Source organism: Sarcophilus harrisii, chromosome 2, assembly GCF_902635505.1.
Source record: "Sarcophilus harrisii chromosome 2, mSarHar1.11, whole genome shotgun sequence".
In the NCBI taxonomy this organism is placed as follows: domain Eukaryota; kingdom Metazoa; phylum Chordata; class Mammalia; order Dasyuromorphia; family Dasyuridae; genus Sarcophilus; species Sarcophilus harrisii.
The window spans coordinates 183,234,610-183,259,549 of NC_045427.1; the positions used below are offsets into that span (position 1 = coordinate 183,234,610).

The following is a 24,940-nucleotide window of genomic DNA, read 5'->3' on the forward strand; positions in this document are numbered from 1 at the left end:
AGTAGATGTAACCTATAAACAAAAGAATTTTGTGACATATACAAGTAATTTTTAATATGATTAAAGAATTTTGACACTAAAAAGTTTGAAAACCTCTCACCTATAGGAAAGATAATATTTTTACTATCTTCCCCTTTCCTCAATGGTTTCTATGTGCTACCAGTATTTAAAGATTCACTATAACTCTCTGCAATCCCCATATCCCACCACCAGATCAACTATTATGAACATGGGGAACAGAGTATGCCTTTCTATTATCAGACTGAGTGAAAGAGAAATCAAGTCTCCACTTAAAAATGTGGCCCATTTATTTGAAACTGGGAAGCATCATTACACAGTGCAAACACTTCTTTGGTAAATGTATTGGTTACATTGAACATAACAAGGGCATTCAGCTCTTGATATCAGAAATGTAAATAAATATGTACAGTTTGCAACATATTAAAGCAATATTCTGACAGTGGATACTTTTAAAAGTTCATCCAGGCACTAACCACTGTCCTTAAAAAAAAAATTAAACTGGTGATCCAGCAGACATTTCGATGGAAATTACAGATTATTGCAAGGCACAGCTCGGCTCTTCCATGAATTTTCAGTTCATTGACAATGCATTCATTTTGACAGATGCCTCAGTCAGGCACTCCAACATGTTTTTTTTATAACCCCCTTTTACATTGCCTAAGTCACACACACCACAAAATACCTCTCTAACAAGAAGCTATTAAGACATGGCAATACTTCCACAAGAGTAAAAAATCACTGTTACAGTTTCTATACCCTGAGCATTTTTAAAACTACCCTAAAATTCTGAGGATAAGTTAAGAGAAAATGTTTAACTTTTCTTAGTTGATAGAACCTTTTCCATTGTTCAATAATATCTTTCCCATTTCAAATACCTTCACCAGAGAATTTGAAACAAGTCCTGTGTCCCATGTAATTCAAAGAGACTTGATGAAGTCATTTAATAGTATTCAAATGGAAAATGAAGCCAACCAGTCTTGGTGCATGAAATCAATTTGAAGCTTCTTAACACTGACTATCAAATGTAGCCCATCACAAATGTGCCACATCATAGCATACATAGCCATGTTATGCTAGCAAAGGGCACTATGTGCCAAGGCTGTTCCCTGACTCTCATTTGAATGATGCTGATTATGTCATATATTTATAAAAGGCATATCATTGAAAGATTTAGTCACAGTCAAATGTACCATGCATGAGAAAGCCTTATCTAGTAATCCTAGGCAGAATCACACCATTTACTTTGGCCTACCCTGCAAAGTGATGATCTTATGTGCTTTCACAGAAAACAACTGTGCAGTTTTCATACTTATTTCCATTATTTCATGTGCATAGAACACAGCAGTTGGACTGGGGTAAGGCAAGAAGAAAGAGGTTGTGGTACAAATACAGCCCAAGTTTAAAACAAACAAACAAACAAAAAAGCTCACATGAGGTACATTTCATTGAAAAGCATGATGGCAAAAGATTCAGAACAGGAATACTAAAAAAGGAAGAACTCTTACATATTGGAGCCAGTTTATCTGCCCCTCTAATACATGTGGACAGTGGTCTATAAAATGTTAAAAAAAAAAAAGTTAAAAAAAAACCAACAACACATGAATGAGGTATAGGGATTGACCATACATGCACAGCATACCTGGAAGCTAATTCTCATAATTCAAATATCTAATTGGAAAAGCTAGAAATAAAAAGTCAGGGCTATAATTGCCCTTTTACCCCCCCAAAAAATGACACTACTACTAAGAGCAGTGACTATCTAATTGAAGTTTTTGACAGTACACCTAATAATTAATAGATATCTTCATATACTAAATGGTATGAAAAATAATTTTCACATTGTTTTAAGAAACTCATTTTATAGATGCAGGTCCAAACCAGCTGATTTCTAAATATGAGTTCATGTATTCATTACAATCATGTTAGGAAGAAACAAAAAAAGACAAAGTGGTAGGAATTTACACATTTTAAAGGAAAGTAGTGTTTGTTTTATGATCAAATGTTAATGACCTATGAAATATCACATATGTCTAACAAAAACTGGAGAAACACGAGGGTTCATTCTGGGGGTGGAGAAGGATTTTTTTTAAAAGACCATGTTCCACTGCTAATACACTAAGAAAAGATGCTTCTCAACTTGCCAAGCATGTATTTCTTTTCTAAATGTTGCTTGAAACTTCATACCCATTTCATTGGGCTTCTTTCCACATCCCTCTTTGCTATTCATCCCCATCTAATCCTTATGCACATTTGCTCTCTGTGGGCTGTTCTGCATTAAGACTGAGAACTCAGCTGGGCACAAGCTCATCTTTATCTATTGTTCAGAGGTACCAATGGGCTGAGTTTAAATTAAAATAACATCACAGTAAATATTAGGGGGACCTCACTTGCCTGACTGTGCAATTTCATAGTAGCACCAATTTTTAATTTAATACAAAAGAAAAACCTGAGAAGCCTAAGAGAGGTTATATAACCATTCACCTACTTCCCTTTCCATACATTTGTATCAGGGAGGTGCCTGTCTCCTGGGAAACTAAATAAAGAATGCACACAGCATTCAATTCTTTAACAGCATCAGTTTGATGTTATGAAATGTCTCCATTCTGGATGTTTTGTTAAACTTTGCAGTTACCTGTATTGGCCACCTGATCTCAAGGAGGCTTAGCAGAGAATCCCACCCTTACCCCACCCCCCAAAATGTATACAGGCAGCTATGGCTTCTTTTGTTTGTTAACAGTGTTTTTTAAGCAGACTGGACAACATTCTCCTTTGATCTTCACTGGGGCTGGACAATCTGATGGTTGGCAAGATTCCACAAAACAAGTAATTTGGCCATCCTATGGGGAAAAGATTTTGTTACTCATTTTTCTACAACACTGACATTAACAATACCCCCCTTCCCATAATGCACTCTGCACACAGACACTTTTAAGGGCATTTATTCAGTTTATTTTTTGAAGCTCTTCATGTACTTAAGAAAATTATATAACTTTATGATATTTCACTTAACAAAAGTCTTGGGGCAGCTAGTTGTTGCAGTGGATAGAACACCAGCCCTGAAGTCAGGAGGACTTGAGTTCAAATGTGGCCTCAGACACTTAGCACTTTCTAGCTGTGTGACCCTGGGCAAGTCACTTAACCCCAATTGCCTCAGGGGGGAAAAAAAAAGTCTTGCTTCTCAGGTTTAAACTGGATTAGATCAGTAGTGTTAAACTAGGATAGAAATGGAGGCATATAATCTGTACATAAATCTTTGTGGATGACATATCTAGAAATATCTAGAAAAGAAATATCTAGATTTTATTGTGTTTCTTTATATTGTTGGATTCTATTGTTGTTGAGTGTTCTCACTCAACATTTAGTGTTTTCGTGGTAAAAATACCAAAGTGGTCTGCCAGTTGCTTCTCTAACTTGCATTACAAATAAGGAATGGGGGCAAACAGACCTGGTTCCTAACCTAGGTTCTCCTGATTACAGTCTTGGTGCTATATCCACTGTTCCCCCTAGCTGTGCTTGTTACATATTCCTAATAAAATTTTAATCTAGTTTGGATTATACTTAAGATTGTTACGGGTCACATATTTGACATGTCTGGACTAGATGACTTCCATGATCCTCCTTTAAATTCTATATTTCTGTGAACTGTAAAGTTATCTTCAAATATTTTATTATCATGTGAAAGAGTAGGTATAATGGGAAGAAAATACAGAGGCAGATGTGAATATAAGGAAAAACTTCCTAACATTAGAACTATTCACAAGCCTTAGTTGGTATTGGTTCTCTACTACTGGTAATCTTTAAAGGAAAACTGAATGATAATTTCTTTGGCTATACTTCTGAGGGTATTTGAGGTCAACTAAGGATTGGACTAACTCTTCACTAAGGTTCTTTCCAGAGATTCTGTGAAGTTAGATGGTTTTCTTTAGCTTCTCAAACTGAAACTGGTTAGTCACAAAAAAGTTAAGCCCTGGCCTCTTACCCATATGGATATTTCTTTAAGTGTAAAATAAAGAACAAAAAAAAGTCAGAAGTCAAATGCCTCGAGACTCCCCAGTTGCACAGGACACTTCTTCCTTAAAGGTTTCCAACATTTCCACCTTTCCCCATCATCAAAGAATGTAAAGAGTTTCCCTAACTTAGTTGGCCTTTTCTGTTGGCTTCTTTCTTTTAACTGCTTCAACTACAACAATTATTCTATGCCTAGATAGAGAGACTTGAGATTTTTGTTAGCTATGACTATGGAAGGAGAAAGTAGGCTAGATCAGAAGTGCCAAGAGGATAATGACTAAAACTGAGTACAAATATTTCTTAAATACTCACTTTGCATTCACACATAGTACACGAATCTCTTTTCCATTTTTCATTGCTTGGATATGATTTACCCTTTTCATCAGTGCATTCAGTTTTACTGAGGCGTGATTCAAGTTTCTTTATCTGCAGAAAGATTGAAGTTTAATAAGACACTTCTGAATAATTTTACCCATACAATAAATCTGACCTCTTGCCTCACTTGTAATTCCATACTTACCTTCCCAATTTGTGAAAACTGACCTTATTGATCACAAAGAATTCATGGGAAAGTGTAGGTCACAAGATTAGAAAAAAATACCAATTCAAGGGCAGCTAGGTGGTGCAGTGGATACAGCACCAGCCCTGAAGTCAGGAGGACCCGAGTTCAAATTTGGCACTTAACAGAAGAAATATGGAAAGCTAAAAAAAATCAAAAACTATCTAAAATGATTGTGGAGTATACTTGACCATACAGTGATAAGTGAAAAGTTTCCCTTATAAATATTTTCAAATAGCTGATTGAGGGACTTCTAGAGACTACCTTGCTTGTAAATATCTTCAACTATAGATGTATACTTATGATGATAATGTTATATAGAATTGTTCCTCAACTTTTTGTTTCAGAGAGGAGGATATTATTGTCATGCATTTGATCTGAGTTTAGTCTTTCCTTGTAACACTTTGCTCTACAAACCCAAGACATCCTCAGAACCTGGAAAGATAGTTCCTTAAAATAAAGAGTACTCTCTAAGTATTATAGTTATATGTGAACATTTTGAGATGATGAATGTAAGAAATCAAAAAAAAAAAAAAGAACCATCTAGAGAGAAAGTAAATGAGCAAAAAAAAAAAAAAAGAAAGAAAGAAAGAAAGAAAAGACTGGTTACTTCCTCTCCTTAAACATCTCATCACCAAGATGTAAAGCAGTTCAGATAGTGTACACTGAGGCAGAAGAATTAAATTGGGCACCACTGCTAGCATGGGCCACATGGATATTTAATAAACATACCAGTTCCTTACCAAATCAAAAGAACTACAGCTCCCTTAATAATTCAAAATCTTTTCCCAATTAAATTGCCTTACTGTTTTCCCACAAGTTTGGGTTCAAACCAAATTCACAAATTAAGAATTTATTTCTAAAAAAGAAGAAAATAAGTAAATAAATAAAAGAACTTTAGCTAAGAGGCAAAGACCTAGAGGATCGTTTCAAGTGATGAAACTACTTAAATTTTCTAAATCTCTTTATAAACCTAGGAATCTAATATAGAGGTATTAATCAGAAGTCAATGTTCCTTGAAGGGAGGAATTAAACCATTCATAAATTAGAGTTCCGTAAATACTTATATTGACAACTTCATAGTTCAAAAGTTTAAATTTTCAGTTTGGTCTCTCCCTTTAAAATTGTCACTTTATGATCAGTTCAATTAAAAACTATAAATGTAATACAATTTATTGGTATGAATTAAAATTTTGACAGCAATAGATTTCTTTTAAAAGCTTTTTAACATAATTTGACATTAATTTCTTTAAAAAACTTTTAAATTCATCTTCTCAGATAACATAGAGGAATTATATGAACACAATTAGAAAACACTTCACACAAATAATAATAGATCTAGATAATTGAAGAAATATTGATTGCCTAAATAAAGGTCAAGGTAATTCAATAAATATTATAATACTATCTAAATTAATTTACTTTAATCAAACTATCAAATAATTATTATATAAAGCTAGAAAAAATAATAACAAAATTCAACAAAAGATTAAGAATACCAAGGGAATCAATGAAAAAAAGTAAAGGAAAGGGGTCTGGCAGTAACCAGATTTCAAACTGTATTACCAAAAAGTTATCATCAAAACAAACTGGTACTGAATAAGAAATAAGAGTGGTAGATCAGTTTATCAGTAGACATATAATATATAGAAGTAAAAGACCACACCACTCTGGTATTAGAAAAACCAAAGATCTAAGCTTTGGGGGAGAGAATTGAAAGCAATCTAGCAGAAACTATGCATAGATCAACATATCATAGTGAATATAACAAGATAAACTAAAGATGAATATGTGATTTAGTCATCAAAGACGGTATTATAAGCAAATTAGAGGAGTACAGAAAAAAATTCATTTCAGAATTATGGATAAGGGAAAATCTCAACTAGGAGATGATGGAAATAAAGGAAGCATTGGAGTTAAGATAGATTGGAGTAAACAGAGACTTTAGGCAGGGAGACCAATTTGCAATTGATTACAATAGTCCACCTGAGGAGTAATGGGGGTCTAAAATAAAGTGATGACTATATATTTGGAGAGGAGGGCACTTATAAGAAAGGTAATGTGAAGATGATGGGTTATCATTCCTAAAGACAAGATTTGGCAACAAATTAAATGTTTGGCAACAGAATGAAGAATAAAGAATAACACCGAGGATACAAATTATGGTACCTTCAACAGAAATGAAGTCTAGAAGAAGGGAAGAATTTGGGGTAGAAGGAGATAATGAGTACTCTTTTAGACATGTTGAATTTGAGATACCTGTACGACATTGTGAAATATTGATCTGGTGCATCAAAAGCACAAGACAGAAAAGAGAGGAGATGTTGTGGCTTAAAAACAATTATTATCCTTTGAATCCCAAACAACATAACTGTTATCTGTCATCAATCCTATACTATTTAACAAGTCATGTATCTCATATGCACTGCATATTCTAAAAGCAATATCTATTATGGCAAAGGACTACAAAATTAGAAAGATGCTTATTAGCTGGGAAATGGTTTTGATGAATGTAATTGTGTTTTACGGAATGATCAAAAGGGAGTTTCAAATAAATCTAGGAAGTATAGGAAAACTGGAAGTCTAGTATAAACTGATGCAAAATGAAGTCAGAAGAACTGGGAGAAATACAAACAGTAACAAAAAAGTAAAAAAAAAAACAGTAAAGACAAAAAACTCTAAAAGACTTGAAAAGTCTGATCAACACAATGATTTTTTTAGATTGAAAAAAAAGGCCAAAGCACAGATTTGTGTCATTTAACTAATGTATATTTGTTATAAAGATCTCCTCTCCCCAGGGGTGAGAGAGGTGAGAGAGGATTGAAAGTTTAAAAATTTTTCATTAAATTTAAAAATATATTTTTTAAAAATTAAGTTTTAGTGAAGAACATTAGTTATCATCAGTAAATGAAGATGTTTTTGCCTTCCACAAAGTTATTTTGTCATATATCTTGTGTATTTTATACCAGAAATCTGATATTTAATATACCCAATTGTGTTCAGAAAAAAGGCAATAATCATTTAGTTCAGAGGCTCTTAACTCATTTATCAAATATTTTGACAACTTCATTTCAATATAATTGAAACCCTGTATATTTTCTTTCTAACCCTATATATTTTATACATTTTATTTAGAGAAGGGGTAAGCATTTCACCAGCATGCCAAAGGGATCCATAACCCCAAAAAAGATAAAGAATTCCTGATTTGGAGAATAGAAGCTAAGTATTCTCCATCTTTCTCAAAACCTGTCTAAACATGGCTTTTCTCCTTTCTTCTCTTTCAGGAGATAATGCAGTAAAATTCAGTCCTTGCAAAAGGTACCCCATACACATTTTTTTAAAACAATTCATGAAGAAAAATAATTAATCAATACTGAAAAAAGGGCGCTAAAATAAGAAGGAATGATATGGGAACATGAACTTAAAATATGTCTATATATAGCACTTACATCTGGAAATATACATGCAAATATATGTCTAGTATCTATCCAAAACTACTACTACCACAATGATTTAATAATTACTCAAGTGAGTACAATTACATATCAAAACTTTCCATTATAAATTACCTTAAGAAGTGTTCAAATAGTGGAGAAGGTAATGCCAATGTATCCAAGTTATAGAACAATTTCTAAAACATTTTACATGCATTTTCTTGTTCCAACACACAAGAATCCCCTCATGAACACATTACAGGTATTATAATCCACTTCACACATGAGGAAGTCTCTATACCACAGAAGTGATCCAAAAGTCGCATCATACAAGAATGAGTTTGTACATGGCCCTCTGCTTCCTAGAGCTTTGATAATAATCCTGTAGTTGATAACACAATACCAAACCCCTTCGCTGGTGGTCTCACATCTAAATACTCACCTGTCTTCACCTGATTAGGTAAAAGCAATAAGAACCAAAAACAACCTGACATGATTGTAGGTAAAACTAAAAAATAAGTACAAAGCAAGCAAAAAATAACATTTATGACACACTCTATACCACTGAGTTTCAATAACTCCAGCATTTCTTTGGGAGAATAGATATATGGTAAAATCTGTAACTTGAGAAATGATGCAGGAATATAGAGATATATATTTTTAAATGGGCTTCATTACAAAAAGATCTGTGCAATGAAAATGGTAATCGTAGAACTTAGCAAAACAGTTATCACTACCCTTCTGATTACCTGTTTTCTGAGGCCTGTGATGGTCTTTTGCATTTCCAGAACAAATTCTTTGAAGTCATTTGTTGCTGGTACATTCATGTGTTCATCAGAGGAAGAAGTGAAATTACTGAAAGGATTAGTGTGCTTTACAGTACTGCAGCAAGGACAAAAAAAATTAAACACAATATTAATACTTCTTCCCAAGTGTGTCATTTTGAGAAAAAATAAGGCTACATTCCCCTCCCCCAAATAAGTAAATAAATATACAGATAAAATAAACTAAATTAGGGAGGAAAAATGAGAAAAACAAATTTTGCCTACAGCTAAGTTACTTTGAAGCAGACCATCTGTCCCTAAAAATACACAAGATGAAAATCAAACTGTCAAAGCTAAATTGAAAGGTTGCAAACTTGTGTTTCCATTTATTCAATTTAATTTTCCTAGTCTAGCTTAACCTACTTAGCCTTATTTCTCTCCTTCTAATCTTCACCCTTCTCCAGTTACCAGAAAAGGAAAAAAAACAAAAACAAAAACATAAGACTCATAAGCCCTTCTACCTCTGTCATGACCACCATTCTTTTCATGATCAAGATTAGAACACATTGCCATTAATGCAAAGCATCTGCTACACAAAGGTTTCTGTGTATATAAATATACCTTAGTATTTTTCGTGCTTTAGTTTTCTTTGCAGGCTTGTCTTCCTGATAGCTGAATTCAAGAGATCGTTTTCCTCTGAAGTGATATGAAAATACATTAAACTGCCCTCTAGTCCTACAATCTAAAGTTATAGACAAAAGATATATTAGTTACTGTCATCTCTAGTTTTATACTTAAATAAAAATAGAGTACATTTTTAAAAAAATATAATCCATTAATCTTAAGGATTATGATTACTACTGCCAACAGCATTCCAGAAGGTCTTGTAAGTCAGCATTTACTGTCACCTAAAGTAGTCCACTGGTTTCATGAAAAAAAAAATGCCAGGAAAAACAACAGCAAAGGAAAAACAATAAATGTCATGCATGTGGGCAACCACTCAAATGACACAAGTGGCAAAGCTTACTAACTTTATTACTTCGTAAGGTTTATTTATAATGCATTCATGATACTACTGTTAAATGCTAGTCGGAGCAAACTTAGAAAGGATTTTCTTGTATGTCAAACAAAAAGTACCTAAAGGAACATTAATAAGCAATAGACTTAATCATAATATCTGGAGGCTGAGGACGTGTATTAAATAAAATACTAGCTCTACTATTTGTTATTAATAATAATTATAATAATTAATTATACAATTATATGATTATTATTACAATTAATCACTGACTAATAATAATAAAAATTAAGTGATTGATTTATTGAGCAAATCAGCTTCCTTCTTTGTATCTCATTTTCTTCACTTAAAAACAAAAGAAGAGGGAGGAAATGATCTGTAGAGTCTCTTCCAGGTCTGAATCCTATAATCCTATTTATTGTTTGGGCTTTTTAAAAAATAAAACCTATTATTTCACTGGGCTAACGAATAAAAATTTGGTGAGAAAATTATCTCTACCAATGTAGATCAGCACCTATCAATCTCAAAGCATTGCTCAAAAGACTAAGAAGTAAAATGGTAGGACTTAAATTCAAATCTTTCTAGTTCTGAGGCCTGGTCCCTCTACAAAAACCATAGTACCTCATCCTAGAAGTCTGAGTTGTAAATGCTTATTAAAGATTTTAAAGATAAAATGTGTTTTAGGAAAATGTACTTTTTATATAATTATAGACTGTAATCATTCATAATCCCTCCAATCCTGGCAGCCTTGGAGACTGGATGGTTCAACCAGTCATAGCAGAATGTTATAGATACTGGAAAAGTCTTATAACAACAGGGCCTGTAAAGAATGCACAGGATGGATCTCAAGTACTAAGCTTTTGCCTGTCGGCTACAGGAGATATAGAAGATGCAAAATAGAGGCATTTGAATGTTCCTCTGAATTTCTGGCATGTTTACTAGAAAGCAGAATAATAAAGTGGAAAATATCCTCACAAAATTTGACATTAGAATGACTGAGTTTAGTAGACTTCTGATGGAGAGAGCCATCTACACTCAGAAAGAGAACTATGAGGAATGAGCGTGCACAAAATAATATTTTCATCTTTTTTGTTGTAGTTTGCTTGCTTTTTGTTTTCTTTTTGATCTGATTTTTCTTCTGCATCATAATTGTGGAAATATGTGTAGAAGAATTGCACACATTTAATTATATATTATTATCAATTATAATAACATATATTGATGTTATATTTATACATCATTATATTATATATTATTAAATATATCATTCATATACTTAAATATATATTTAATATATATTGGATTACTTGCTAACCAGAAGAAAGGCTGGGGAGAAGGGAGAAAAGAATTTGGAACACAAGGTTTTGCAAGGGTGAATGCTGAAAATTATACTTACATTTTGAAAATAAAAAGCTAAAAAAAGAATGATTGGGTTCAAATTCTGACTCTCCAGTATAGCCTTAAGCATATCATCAAACTCCTTTAAGAATTGGTGTTATCATCTATAGAATAAGAAAGTTGCAATAGAATATTTCTAAGATCTCTACTAGCTACAAATTTATGATATTACTATGTAAAATTTGGAGTATATTCAAGGCAATTTTGAAGATGAAACAAAAACACACAAATATAAGTTAATATCAGATGCTATGAAGAAACACTGTCCTAGTAAACTATGCTTTAAAAGAGTGTTTATTAAAGGAAAAAGACACATGATTTTAGTAAGGAAAATTTAAATTCCTCAAGCTATTCTGTGGTTATGGTTTTTTAGCCTAAAATTAAAACAGCCAAAGCATATTAATTGTCCTTTCAGCTTCGTACATAGGGAGTACTCAATAAATGTCAAATTGAGTTTGCCATAAAATAACATAACCCTAGACTGCCTCATGTTCTGAGAATGAGAAGAAATATGACCCAACTATCTTAAAGATGGCTAAGTTTCTCAAACAAATTAACTGACAAACTCCTTAGAAGATAATGGAATGGGAAGACTATGGAATGCCAAAGATTAAGTCTTTCAAAGGAAACTGAGAGTTTCAGAGCAAGGGAACAGAAAATCTGGCTTGCTACTTTTTAAGCAGCTAAAGGCAAGCTGGTTTAGTTATCAAAAATGAAAAGGCCTTTTGTATCTGATCAAGTAAAAAAGTCTTGGCATTTCCCAAAGATTCATAAGACAACAACTTTCCTCAAATATAAAGACTTGCCCTCTTAACATTCTGATGGAAAAGTATTTTGAGTAGAAAAATGCAGAGGGAATATAAAAAACAGATACAGCTTTTCAACAGCTGGAATAAGCAGAATATAAACTACTAACTTTAAGGAAAAAAGGTCTCCACTGAGAATAAATGATTCTTGATTGAATTATTTCAACATTTGTGACTGTAATAACAGCAATAAAAAAACATTAAACCAAAGCTGAATATTAAGTAATTTTAATGGTCAATCTTAGCCTTGGGGAAGAAATGACCATAACTCTCTTTTTCTGTTGTGCATATGAAAATGCTCATGTTTGATGAGGTTTGACAAGTACAAAATAATAGAAAAATTAAAAAAAATTTTTTTTAATGTAAATATATTTTCCTCTTTTTTTGGAGAGGTGAAAGTATAGAATATTGCATATGTTGTCCAAAGTCATTTTTGTATTCAATTATTCCACTGGTGTGTGTGTGTGTGTGTGTGTGTGTGTGTGTTTGTTTTGTTTTAGGGGATTTTTTTTGGCCCTTATATGTTCTTGAACTGTATGCTGGTTCCCTGTCTCCATGGGTGGGAATGAAACCCCTTCCTGTCTCTCTCCCTTCCTTTCTCAGTCCTATGCAATTTTGCATTATGTAAAAATTGCTTTATTATCTACTTACTTAAAATAAGAATTGTCTTTATCTGTGTTTGTATGTATACACACACATACATCTATATGTATATGTATACACATATACATTTACATATAGTATGTACAATGTTATTAGTAGAAGGCTGACTTAACTGATAAGTAGATAAAATATGGGCTTTGATGCATTATATGATAAACTGTTGCTGATATTTACAATTCAGAATCATATATATGTATGTATATATATATATATGCTTGTTAAAATTTCATATGAGCCTTTTGTTTTTCTGTCACAATTATTTCTTGATATCTTTACCAAATGGATACATAATTTGGGCATAAAGGAGGATACCATAAACAAATTAGGAGAACAAGGGATCATTTATCTATCAGATCTTTGGAGAAGGGAGGAATTAATGACCAAAAGAAGAACTACAGAACATTATGAAAGGTAAAATGGACAACTTTGATTACATGAAATTAAAAAGGTTTTGCACAAACAAAACCAACAGAAATAAGATAAAAACCAAAGTACAAAGCTGGAAAAAATCTTAACAGACTATTTCTGATAAATATCTCATTTCTAAAATATATAAATAACTGTGTCAAATTCATAAGAATACAAGTCATTCCTCAACTGATAACAATCTTCAGATGAAGAAATTAAAGCCATTGATAGTTATATGAAAAAAAATACTCTAACTCACTATTGATTAGAGAAATGCAAATTAAAACAACTCTGAGGTACCACCTCACATGTCTCAGATTGGCTAAGATGACAGGAAAAGATAATGATAAATATTGGAGAGGATATGGAAAAATCGGGACACTAATACATTGTTGGTGGAGTTGTGAAATGATTCACCCATTCTGGAACTATGCCCAAAGGATTATCAAACTCTGCATATCCTTTGACCCAGCAATGCCATTACTGGGTCTGTATCCCAAGGAAATCATAAAGAAGGGAAAAGAACCCACATGTGTAAAAATGTTTACAACAGGAGTTTTTTGTGGTAGCAAAGAATTGGAAAAGGAGTGGATGCTCATCAATTGAGGAATAGCTGAACAAGCTGTAGTACATGAAGACAATGGAATATTATTTTTCTTTTAAAAATGATGAACAAGCTGATTATAGAAAGGACTGGAAAGATTTACATGAACTGATGCTGAGCAAAACAAGTAGAACCAGGAACACATACACAAAATAGCAAGAATGTGTGATAATGTATGAAAGACTTGGTTCTTAATGATTCAGTGATCCAAAGCAGTCCCAATAGATTTTGGACAGAAAATGCCATCTGCAACGAGAAAAAGAACTAAGGAGACTAAATATAAATAAACACATGGTATGTTCTTTTCTTTTTTCTGTTTTTTTTCTCTCTCCTATGGTTTTTCACTTTTGCTCTGATTTTTCTCTCCCAACATGATTCACAAAGCAATATATATTAAAAACAAATAAAATTACTATAATAAAAAAAGACATAAAGTCTCTTCTCCCAGCATTCAGGTATCAAATTTTCTTTTTTTTTTTGGTGGTGGGGTGAGAGGCCACAGAGTGCCTCATTGATGGGCAGAGGCAGAGAGAGAGTGCTCAATTCTGTATGGTAAAGTTAATATGGAGAGGTTTATTTTTTGGAATGTAGATTAATTTCAAAATTCTTTACATAAAGTTGAATTTGTATAATACAAATTTATATAAAACAAGAACTGTCATGGCGGTTGGGGGGAGAGAGAGAGAGAAACCAAGAGAGAGATACCCAGAGACACAGAATCAAGAAAAGAGCTAGTTTTTTTTTTTTATTTTTTTCCTCACTGTAACAGTGAAGTTGACTTAGGTACATCCCTGCATCTGTCACATACTGTTTATCCAGAGAAAATCAAACCACCCAGTGCCTCAAACACTAGAAAGGGTGATCTTTATTGACAGAAAGACTTCTCTACTAGGAACTCTCTATTTTAGTGAAATTACATGCTCAGTCAAACAAAGAAACATGTGGTCCACTGGAGAGAAGAATACTAGATTAGGAGTCAGCAACCAGGATCCTTGTCTCTGGTAAAGCAGGACCACCATTGCTGAAATTACATGTGTTTTGAAATATTGAACTAGGAAATCAAACAAGGAAACATAAATTCAAAGAAAGGTATAAAGGTAAAGTCAGGAATAGAAATAAAATCTATGAGACAATTAAAACAGAACACTGCCTATAGAAAACTATCAAGGCAAGTAACGAAGAACAATACTTAAGATTAGTCTGGACTATGGCAGTCTAGTCCAAAAAGATTCTTGACCTTCCAGAGCAGGGTGGGAAATTTTTTTTCTGCCAAAGGTCATTTGGATATTTATAACATCATTCCAAAGCCATACAAAATTATCAACTTGAAGAACTCCAGCAGTAAGAAGTTGCATAAATTTTAGCTCACCATTTCCTGCAGTTGCTTTAGCAAATGATTTAATGGGCCTTATAAGATCTGTGGGACAGATTCAAGCTAATACCAACTACATCAATGGCACCATTTGTAAGTAGAGGACTATATGCTTCTCAAAGCAGTCTTATATATAAGGTAGTTCTCTGAAGGTGATTGCAGAAAAAAAAGTTTTTTTTAAAAATAAATAATGCATTGAGTACTTTTTACAGCAACTCTATGAAGAATACAAGGCAAGAATTATCCCTTTTTTTTTACAATCTGAGAAATCTATTCTCAAAGAATTTAATTGACCTGTCCAGATTCAAACCTAGTTATTTTGCTTGCAAATCCAATGTTACTTCTCCTAGTTCATGCTTCACACACAATCCCATCAATCCCACCACCACCATAGTCCCAAATATCAATTATTAGTAACCAATTTGCTTCCTTCTTTTATATACAGACCTTCACAACAATCTTGCCACATTCTTAGGTCCACCTTTGGGATTTCATCACAGTTACTATATCCATGTGGAAATTCAGCCACTCTAAAGACATCCCTTTGCACATGAGTGATGTTGTCAGAATTGTCACACAAAATTCGGGCAAGGGATGTTTGCTTGATTTGTGTCAACTGAGCAGGGCTAAATACTCCAGGGTTTTCATACCATAATCTGTAGTTTGGGTAAAGAAAGGAGGGAAGAAAGAGAAAAAAATAGGGTCAAATAAGCAAAAATAAACCCCAAAACAACTAGATGAAATGGAAAGCAATTCCTCTAAGCCTCAAAGTTTAACTTCATGAGAGCATTCTTTCTGATTCTTGTCAGACTCACTTATAATGTGAGACAACTGCAGATAGTTAAAGGATCTTGGAAAAGTCCCTCATCCTCTCCAGGGGTTCAGTTTTGTTAGATGGAAATGAGGTAAATGGAATACATAATTTCTCAAGTCTATTCCAAATTCTAATATTCTATGAAATAATATCATGGAACACAAAACAGCTGGTCTTTTTTTGTAAGGAAAGAAATTAAATTCTCCAATAAGCTAGCCTTTAAAAAGATCATAAACAAACAAAAAAAGGCTACATCCTTTGGGAGTAAGTTAATAACTGAATGAAGGGAATTGTGGAAGTCTTGGTATAAGTTCATACATTGAGTATCTTATACTATAATACAGATTAAATCTAGAACTTTAAAAACATCTGTATAATTCATCAAAGAAACTATAAACTTTTATAATGGTACATTCCTCATAAAGTATCCCTGAAGATTTTATTTAGCAAAATTATTATTTAAACTGTGCAAACATTATAATATAGTTAATTTGGCTTTCCAAGATATATTCCAAGATATATATTGCTGAGAAAGGATAATCAAACAAGTTATTATTTTGAAAAAAAAACTACTAAGAATAAAGAATACTTTTTCTTCCCAGTTAATCTCAATATAGAAGATCTGTATCATTCTCCTTCCTACCTCTCCTACATCCTAGCATAATGATACTAATAAATATTTTGGCACTATTAGTGCACACTCATTAAACTTTAGTTGGTATTCCAATGAAATATTGCTCAGAGCATGCAAATTACCTGTCCCCATCTCGTAGACGTTTAAATTGAGTACTTAGAAGGCACATCAAAGTTGGGCCTAGTCGGCTGCCAGGAACCAAATCTTCCACCATGAGAGCAGGAAATAAATCTATATTCAATGGTGAGCCATATAATCTATGACATTAAAAAACATTTTAAATTTCCTTGACAAAGACATAGTTATTTTTAAGATTTTCTTATTACGACTTTAGTAGTTATCAATACACAAAAAGCAAAAAGAGATTGTAAATCAAATTATGAACTCTTCTATAGATTTTTTTAAAAAAATATATATACCACTATATTTAACAAGTTAATAAGAAAAATATTCTTTGGTGACTTCTTGCTTTCTTCCTTGTATTTTTAATTTTTTATTTATGCTCTTGTCCTTAGCAAAAAGTAACTTTTGATAAAACTCAAGCAAATAAAAAAAAACTCAAAAAAACCTACTTTCTTTCATGATACTTCTATATATTATGGCCTCTTTGATAAGGCTAACAAAAAAAATCACAAAATTTAAAGAAGAATAAATCTCATATTGTGGAGACAGAAATGTAAGTAGAATTCTACAGTAATAAGGAAGATGTTGGGGTAGAGGGAATGGGTGTCACTTGAACATCATTTTGAACTGATGTAGAGTAAAATGAGAAGGACACATCTGAACTCAGGAAGGTGAGCAATCCTGACTCGTAGCAGAATATCCTCCATGCACTACGGCACCACCTAGCTACCCCTAAATAACAGAGCACTGGACTTAGAAATCAGGAAGATCTGAGTTCAAACTTTACTTCAAACACTGAGTTGTGTGACCTCAGGCAAGCCATATAACCACCCAATAATTCAGGTTGTTCATCAATGAGCCTTTCCCTAATACAATTATACTATAATCAGTGGATTCAAATTGAATCAAGTAGGATGTTTATGAAGAACAAAGAATCTTATGAATACTTAGGGTACAATCTACCAGGTATGGACCATCTATATACACATTATTCTAAACACATTAGAAACAGAAAAGATAGTACAACATATGTATCTGGAGGTTCACTCACATTTTTGGAAGCAAATAACCTCAAGTCCCTTTCCAATTAAATAATTCTAGATCTTGCTATACAAAAATCTATAAGTTTTTAAGGTGTAGAACCAATGGAAATTGTGTCCTATATGATAGATTAAGATGATCAGACTTCTTCAAATAAAACAAATACTATCAAAAAGGAGAGGAACAATTTTATAACAAGGACTAGGGATTTATTCTCTGAGACAGTTGACATTTTCTGAAATTGTATGTATAATAGAGGTCTATAATTATGATTTTCATTTGTTTATTAAGCCTGTCCAATATATTTTCAATTTCAGAAAGATACTCCTGAGTTATGATGGATTTCAAGTCAACCATTAACAGCCATCTTGGTTTTGGTTTCTTACAAATTTTGGTAACATGATGTATATTTTTTAAAACAGACTAAAATTTATCTGTATAAATATACTTTGAAATCTTAAATAAAAGAAAGAGAGTAAAAGATTCTAGTCCACTTTAGATCCAATTAAAATTTTGTTGCAGTATATTTTTTTGTAATATGATATTTTTCAAAAGTCATAAGCCATAATCCTTGTGTCAATGGACTTTGGAATTTTAAATAAAAAGGGAGAGAATGAAGTACCTCAGTGTCCTCTGAATCCTGGGAGTTTAACTGTAATACCACAAAATTGGTACTGGTCTGAGCCAGGATATAAACCTCTTTGTGGGGAAGAGAGCCAGGACCCAAGTGTTGCTACACAGCAGTTTGGTTTTTCACCTGAAGAGGAAGGGGGGGGGGGAGTGATCTCAATCTCTGTGAGATGAGCTCAGGGAATTTTGGAAGGGACCAGGCTTTCCTTTGAAGAAGGAAGGCTTATTTGTCTTTTCCTTTTACTCATTTCCTTTTTTTTTTTTATTGTTTAGGGGAGGGGAAGGTCCTTTTTGCAAGAAAACAAAAAAGGCATTAACCTATTACAGCTTTGTAGAAAGGTGCTTGTTTGTCACATTGTAAAATCACATTTGGAAGTAGAGAAAAATGCTAATTACCAAATCTGATTATAAATTGTGCTGTACAAACTTTTCCTGTGATTGTTTAAGCAATGGAGAACGAATTTTAAAATGAAATACAGAACCTTCCCAAGTTACTGCAGAATTAGTCAAATGTTTCGATTATGGATTTTGCCAGATTCCAATGGATTTGCTAAGAAGAGCAAACATCAAAAATAAGAGAATGAAAATTTTGTTGGGCAAATTAATAAAGACTCCTTAGTCCACAAGTAAGTTATAAGATGTCCTGATATCTTAAACAGATGCAAACAAATTCCAATGTAATTTTTAAATTTAATCAATTATACATTTTAGATCAAATGTGAAAGTTTTTTCACTGGGATTGACATTGCACCAAGAATCTTGTTCACATAAGCTGAGGAAATTTGGTCATGCTTTAGATATCACATAAAGTAACAAGTGAGTTGACAACTGGATTTATTACAGAAATTGGAGCAAATATGACATCTCAATAAAAACTCCAAAGGAAGAACCACCTGAGGGACAATTAGAGGTTTTGGGTTTGGCCTTAGTCTTCCAGTCTTTGGCTGGAGTAGGACCTTGTAATCTTTGAAAAATCCAGAGGATTTGGGAATTTCCATCTTCCTATCAGTACTTTAGCATCATGCCCCTAGGAAACTAGTGGCTGGAAAGAATAAAATAAAGTGCCAAGGACAGAGCAGATATAGATTCACAGCTCTACAAAGTGCCTATCAAAAAAGTTACACCATAAAAGTAGAACATCTTGAGCATCCCAAATGGGTGAGAAAAGGACTTCTAGCAACAAAGATCTATGATTTATCCCTTACTCTCTAAGCTTGGTCCCATTTTCCTCTAAATTCTATACATTCATTTGGGATACTGCATAGACCTTAGGGGAATGTCTTAAATCAACTGTTTTACCAGTACCACCTTACTAAATTCCCTTTTTTCTAAAAACTAACAATTACTCCTAAATAGAATGTTTGAATTAGGAGTACAATAATACTTTAATAGATCTGGGATCTTTTTGATGTGTTGCATGTCTCCTCACACAGCTCCTCATCATGCATGATTCTTCTCTGTACCTCCAATCAATCTTCCCTAAGGGGTCCACTCAATATGCTGGGGGTCTTCTTATATCCCATGCACATTATGGGCCTCTACAGTGCCCCTTGAGTGACATACAATGTTTACTCTTCAGAGACCAGGGTAGTTACATAACTTGACAGCCATCCAGCATCATGAATAAGTCTGAATTATTACATATCACTCTTTCCCTAGCTATGGTTTTGGGGGCATCAAAAGAGAAAAAGTACTGAGTATTAGCTAAAGAAGCCTTATCTTAGTATTTCTGAATGATCTCTTTCTTCTCTTGGCAACCCTGATGGTTTACGTTTTGGAATATTTCAGGATGTTTATAATATGCCTTTTACAATGAGATATCATTGCACTTTTTGTGACATATTCATGAACATGATGTAACCTATCACCGTTCTCCCCCCTAAAGTTTGTATACTATTTCAGAAGAAATGTCCAAGTTTTCTTTGAAACTTACCCTCTAAGTTTCTCTCGAATGTCAGGATTTTTAATTTCATTTCTCAAATCTTCAAAAGTAGCAGCAGAGGAAAGATTACAGTATACTCTAAAGTCATGATAGGGTGGAATACCATGATCTCGGCCCCGCTGGATGTTGATGGCTGCCAGATCCAGGGCCACTGTATGAGCCATAGAGAACAGCCTCTCTGTAAGCTCGGTATTCAGTAATTGAGATGGCACCCGCATCTTTCCGGCAACACCAAACAATCCCCTTAGGAGGGGGTCAATGCCCCCTTCATTGACAATCCGGAATGGTGAGAAAAAGGCCTTGTGTAGAGGTATGTGGCCCTGTGGGATAGGATCAAAGTTCTCATCTAGTCGATAGAGTAGTGGATTGACAAGTGTGTGACCAAACCTAAAAGCTGCTGTCGCAAAGGCATTGAAAATGCCAGAGTTAACACTGGGATCGTAACCTTTATATTCCCCAAGCATCTTCATCCCAACTTCGCCGAAGATCTTAGGTAGCCAGTGGTTATATGTGATATGTTGCATCTCTGCACCAACAATTTTACGTGTCTCATAATAGATAGTGTCACCATCCCAATGGGGATTGAGTTTCAGTAATTCAGTAGCAATACGATTATGTTCTCGAAACCACAGCGTGTGCATGCTGGTCAGCCCAAGCTGTTCATTAGCACGGTGATCTCCAGCCAAGAAGCAAGGGATGGGACTTTCATTCTCATCTCGCATGCATTCAGTTGGTGGGCCAGTTGCAAAGGGAAGAAGAGGCTTCCCTGATCTCTGCACTATGCCTTGTCTCAGGAGGCCTCTGTGGCTGGCCAAATCTCTGATTTCCCGGGCTTCATGATCCGAGCTCCCATAAACATTAGATGCATCTATATATGATGTGAGCTGGTTGATCTGTTCTCGGGGATAGACGGAGTTCATGAGCAGAGAGGTCATTCCACTGCCACACACTGGGCTAGAACGTACAAAAAACATACAACGGGCACCATTTCTGACTCTGTGATCATTGGGTGGAACCATGATGGAAAAGCAGGGAGGATCATTGGTGCAGACAGAACTGCAGTGCTGACCATCAGAAAACCGGGCTTGGCTGAGAGCAACAACTGTGGAATCTAAGTCATGGTCGAGAAACTGCCCCCACTGCATTGTCATGTGGGTGAAATGCTCATCAGGGGTAATTGATTCTGTCCCTATCAAAGTGGTAGAAACCAGACGAGGCATAGGGAGCGGGTGTCCATTATAAAGTCTATTAGGATTAATACCTCGTGGCAAGTTAAACCCATTTTCATACACAGATTTTAAAAGTCGTTCAAAGGCAGTTAGAGATGCACCCCACATTGGATGTTGCAGGTTATTGCAAGTTCCATCATGGGTCCTATATTTCTGATGAAAGCACATATCTGAACAGTTGTTCACTCGTCTATGGGCAGTGCAGCCAGACAGATTTGCGATCAGACTTAGGTACTGAGGAGAAACAAGATCATTGTAATGGTAGCCTAAAAAGAAGACCAAAAACAAGAACCCAAATGATTTTTTCATTTGTAGAAAAGATGCAAAATAAATTGCTACCCAAAATTTTATTAACATTTTTTCACTCCCTTGAATGAAATGTCAAATTATGCTAACATCAAAGTAAAACATAAGCTCCTTAAAGGTAAAGTTATATTTGTCTTTTTTTTATTAATGCCTACCTAGCATGTTAAGAAAGTTATATTAAATTGAATTGAATAACAAAAATTGAGGCACTGATGTAATGATAGAATTATCACTTATCTCATATAGAGAGATGGAACCTGAAGAAATCAATTGTATGTTGTGTATATTGTAAGAAGTAAATAAGTATCCAATGTGGGTCACTTGATAGATCTAGGTTCTAAAAATAAATGGATAAATAAATAAATAATTAAATAAATAGGCAATGGAATGGTCTAGATATAACCAAACCCTTTTAGGATAAAAAGAAAAGACACTGGAATTATTGCCAGTATACTACAGTCCAAATTGTGACTCTACTACTTATTAGTTGTATGCCCTTTATCAAGACCCTCCCTGTCTCTGGACCTCAGTTGATCACTTCCCTATCTAATGGAGTGAGGGATGAATAGAGAATTGACAAATAGGCACCATGAAATAGTGGAGAAAGTGCTGGTCTTATAAATGAAAAGGCTTAAATTTAAATCCCACCTTTAAGTCATATTAAGTCATAAGTCACATATGGCTATGTGACCCTGAGCAAATTAGTTTATCTCTCTTGGCCTTACTTTCCTAATCATAAAATGAGAATAATAGTCCCAAATTTAAAAAAAACCAACTGTTGTAAGGACTAATAGATTATGTATGTAAATCACTTTGCCATGCTTAAAGAGCTATGTCAATATCCATTATTATATAATGTCCATTACAACCTCTTTCCCCCAAAAAACCCAACAACAATAACAAGGAAATGTGTGTGAAGGAAACATACTTTATGATTTCTAAAGTTCCTTTCAGATCAATGAGTTTATGAATTTCCTTCAAATATATTCCCTATGGAAGCAGAAATAGATGAAAGTCGGTAAGAAATGTAGAAAAATAATTACTAATTGGTGAATCACTTGAGAAAAAAATATTATATTATATGAATCTAGTTTTCCTTAAAAAAAATTAAACTCAAGTGATTTAAATTTTACAATACTTAAGTTGATGGGATTGAAATATTGCTCCATATAATTACAGTTAACTTTTTAGGAAGCCACAGTGAAATTCTCAATCATGAACATCAAAATAGATAGAACATGAAATTACTTCTTATCAATTTTTGTGTGTGACTCATGTCAAGTTTTAGTAGCTTTAATAATATAGTGTCATCATTTCCATACCTTGTAGTTATAAATCTTAGGCAAGATACCATATATCAGATTCCTAAAATAAAGGTCTCAAATACAGAGAAATTATACAATGATCCAGTACTTACCCAGAGGACTTTTTCATGTCCTACTATGAAAGATATGATCTAGCCTAGTGTGTAGATATAATATATAGTATGCACACACACACACACACATACACACATAGATTCAGTGTATTTGAGTAAATAAAATCAGCTTGCATTGCAAGTTCAGAATTTTTAACAAATTAAACATAGTTTAAAACTGGTATGACATATGGTTTAACAAATTAAAAGATAGTTTCACTAGTAGATTAAGCAATGTTTCAGAATAAAATAGGAATGGGAATTATTTGAGCATTAGGAACTTTTATAAATATTCAATGACAGTTTCATATATAGATTTCCCCTATTAGACTAAAAGTTCCATGAGAGCAGGGATAGAGCCTTAAACTTAATATATTCCAGCAACCCCGAAAAGTGGCTCACAGTTTTGTATTCACTAGGTGCTTAAAATATGATGAATGAATCCTTCAAGTCTATCTCACTCGTATTGTCCTCAAAACTACTGGGCATTTCAAAAAACTGTAAATCTATTCAAAAATTCTGATCCAGCAATACCACTGTTAAGTCTATAGTTCAAAGAAAGCTAAAAAAAAAAAAAAAAAAGATAAGGACCTATTTGTACAAAAAATATTTATAGTAGCTCTTTTTGTGGTGGTTAGGAATTAGAAATCAAAGAGAAGCCTATCAATTGAGGATGGTTAAAAAAAAAAAAAGCTGCCATGATTGTGATGGAATATTATTATGCTGTTAGAAATGACAAGACAGATGATTTCAAAAAACCTGGGAAGATTTGCATGTACTAATGCTAAGCAAAGTGAATAGAACCAGGAGAACATTGCACATAATCACTGAATACTATAACATAAAGAATTGTGATTAAGTTAAGCTATTCTCAACAATATAATGGGGTCCAAGCCAATCTCAAAGGACTCATGATAAAAGACCTATCTCTAACTGATAGTCTGAATGCAAACTGAAACTTGCTACTTTTTCTCTTCCTTTCTTCCTTACTTCTTTCCTTTCTTTCTTTCAATTTGAGTATTCTAGTAGAAAATAACTGTATATGTATAACATATATTAAGTTGCTTTCTACCTCAGGAAGGGAGGAGGGGAGAAGAATAGAGAGAAGAGGGACATTCTACTTCCATATTGAGAAAGAACTATTTTCAAATATATGCCTCTCCTTCCTGTGTATACATTTAATTTTAGGAGAGGCCAATATCAGTACCCTTATCAAGCCAGAAATTGGCCATTTTAACAAGGAATCATGACTAGAAAGCCTACTGGAATGTTCCACAACATTCTACAATATAAATGTCAAAACACATGTTAATAATTCAGTGTGGGGTATCTCTGTGGCATTTCTTAAAGAATAACTTATTAAAGTCAGAATGTTACAAAAAATTAAAATGAAAGAATATGGTGAGTTAAAAATAGTGTGCCCAAATTTTGAAAATGGGAAATGAAAAAAGGACTCACAAAAAATCAGCTATCAATACTGTAAATTTTTTAAAGCTAAAATGCTCTCTTGTTACTGCAGATGCTAGCAGGGATTAATAGATAGATTAGAGCTTTAGAGCCAAGAACACCTGGTATCAACCCCTATCTCTGAAATACACACTACATAGTGTAGACCTTAACTTCTCAGTACTGTGCACAATTAACTTGCAGAGATAGTGCTGACCTGAATTGATAGAGGAAGGTTCCTCATCCACCCATTTTGTATGCTAATAAAATCACAAGTCTAGTCACTATCAATATTTTCAATTA

General features: G+C 33.6%; 1 protein-coding gene across 2 annotated transcripts in view; it reads right to left on the bottom strand.

Annotated features, from left to right (window-relative positions):
- Positions 1-285: 285 nt before the first annotated feature.
- The window catches only part of PXDN (peroxidasin), a 140,741-nt gene continuing 116,086 nt past the window's right edge, over positions 286-24,940 (bottom strand). For both annotated transcript variants that reach the window (XM_031951167.1, XM_003757904.4), the window contains 7 exons: positions 20,231-21,734; positions 16,626-16,760; positions 15,503-15,711; positions 9,408-9,528; positions 8,772-8,904; positions 4,342-4,455; positions 286-2,858 (listed from right to left, as the gene is read on the bottom strand). In XM_031951167.1, coding sequence (XP_031807027.1) covers positions 2,733-2,858; positions 4,342-4,455; positions 8,772-8,904; positions 9,408-9,528; positions 15,503-15,711; positions 16,626-16,760; positions 20,231-21,734 — 2,342 coding nt within the window. In that variant the 3' untranslated portion in view covers positions 286-2,732. The remainder of the gene's footprint in view (positions 2,859-4,341; positions 4,456-8,771; positions 8,905-9,407; positions 9,529-15,502; positions 15,712-16,625; positions 16,761-20,230; positions 21,735-24,940) is intronic.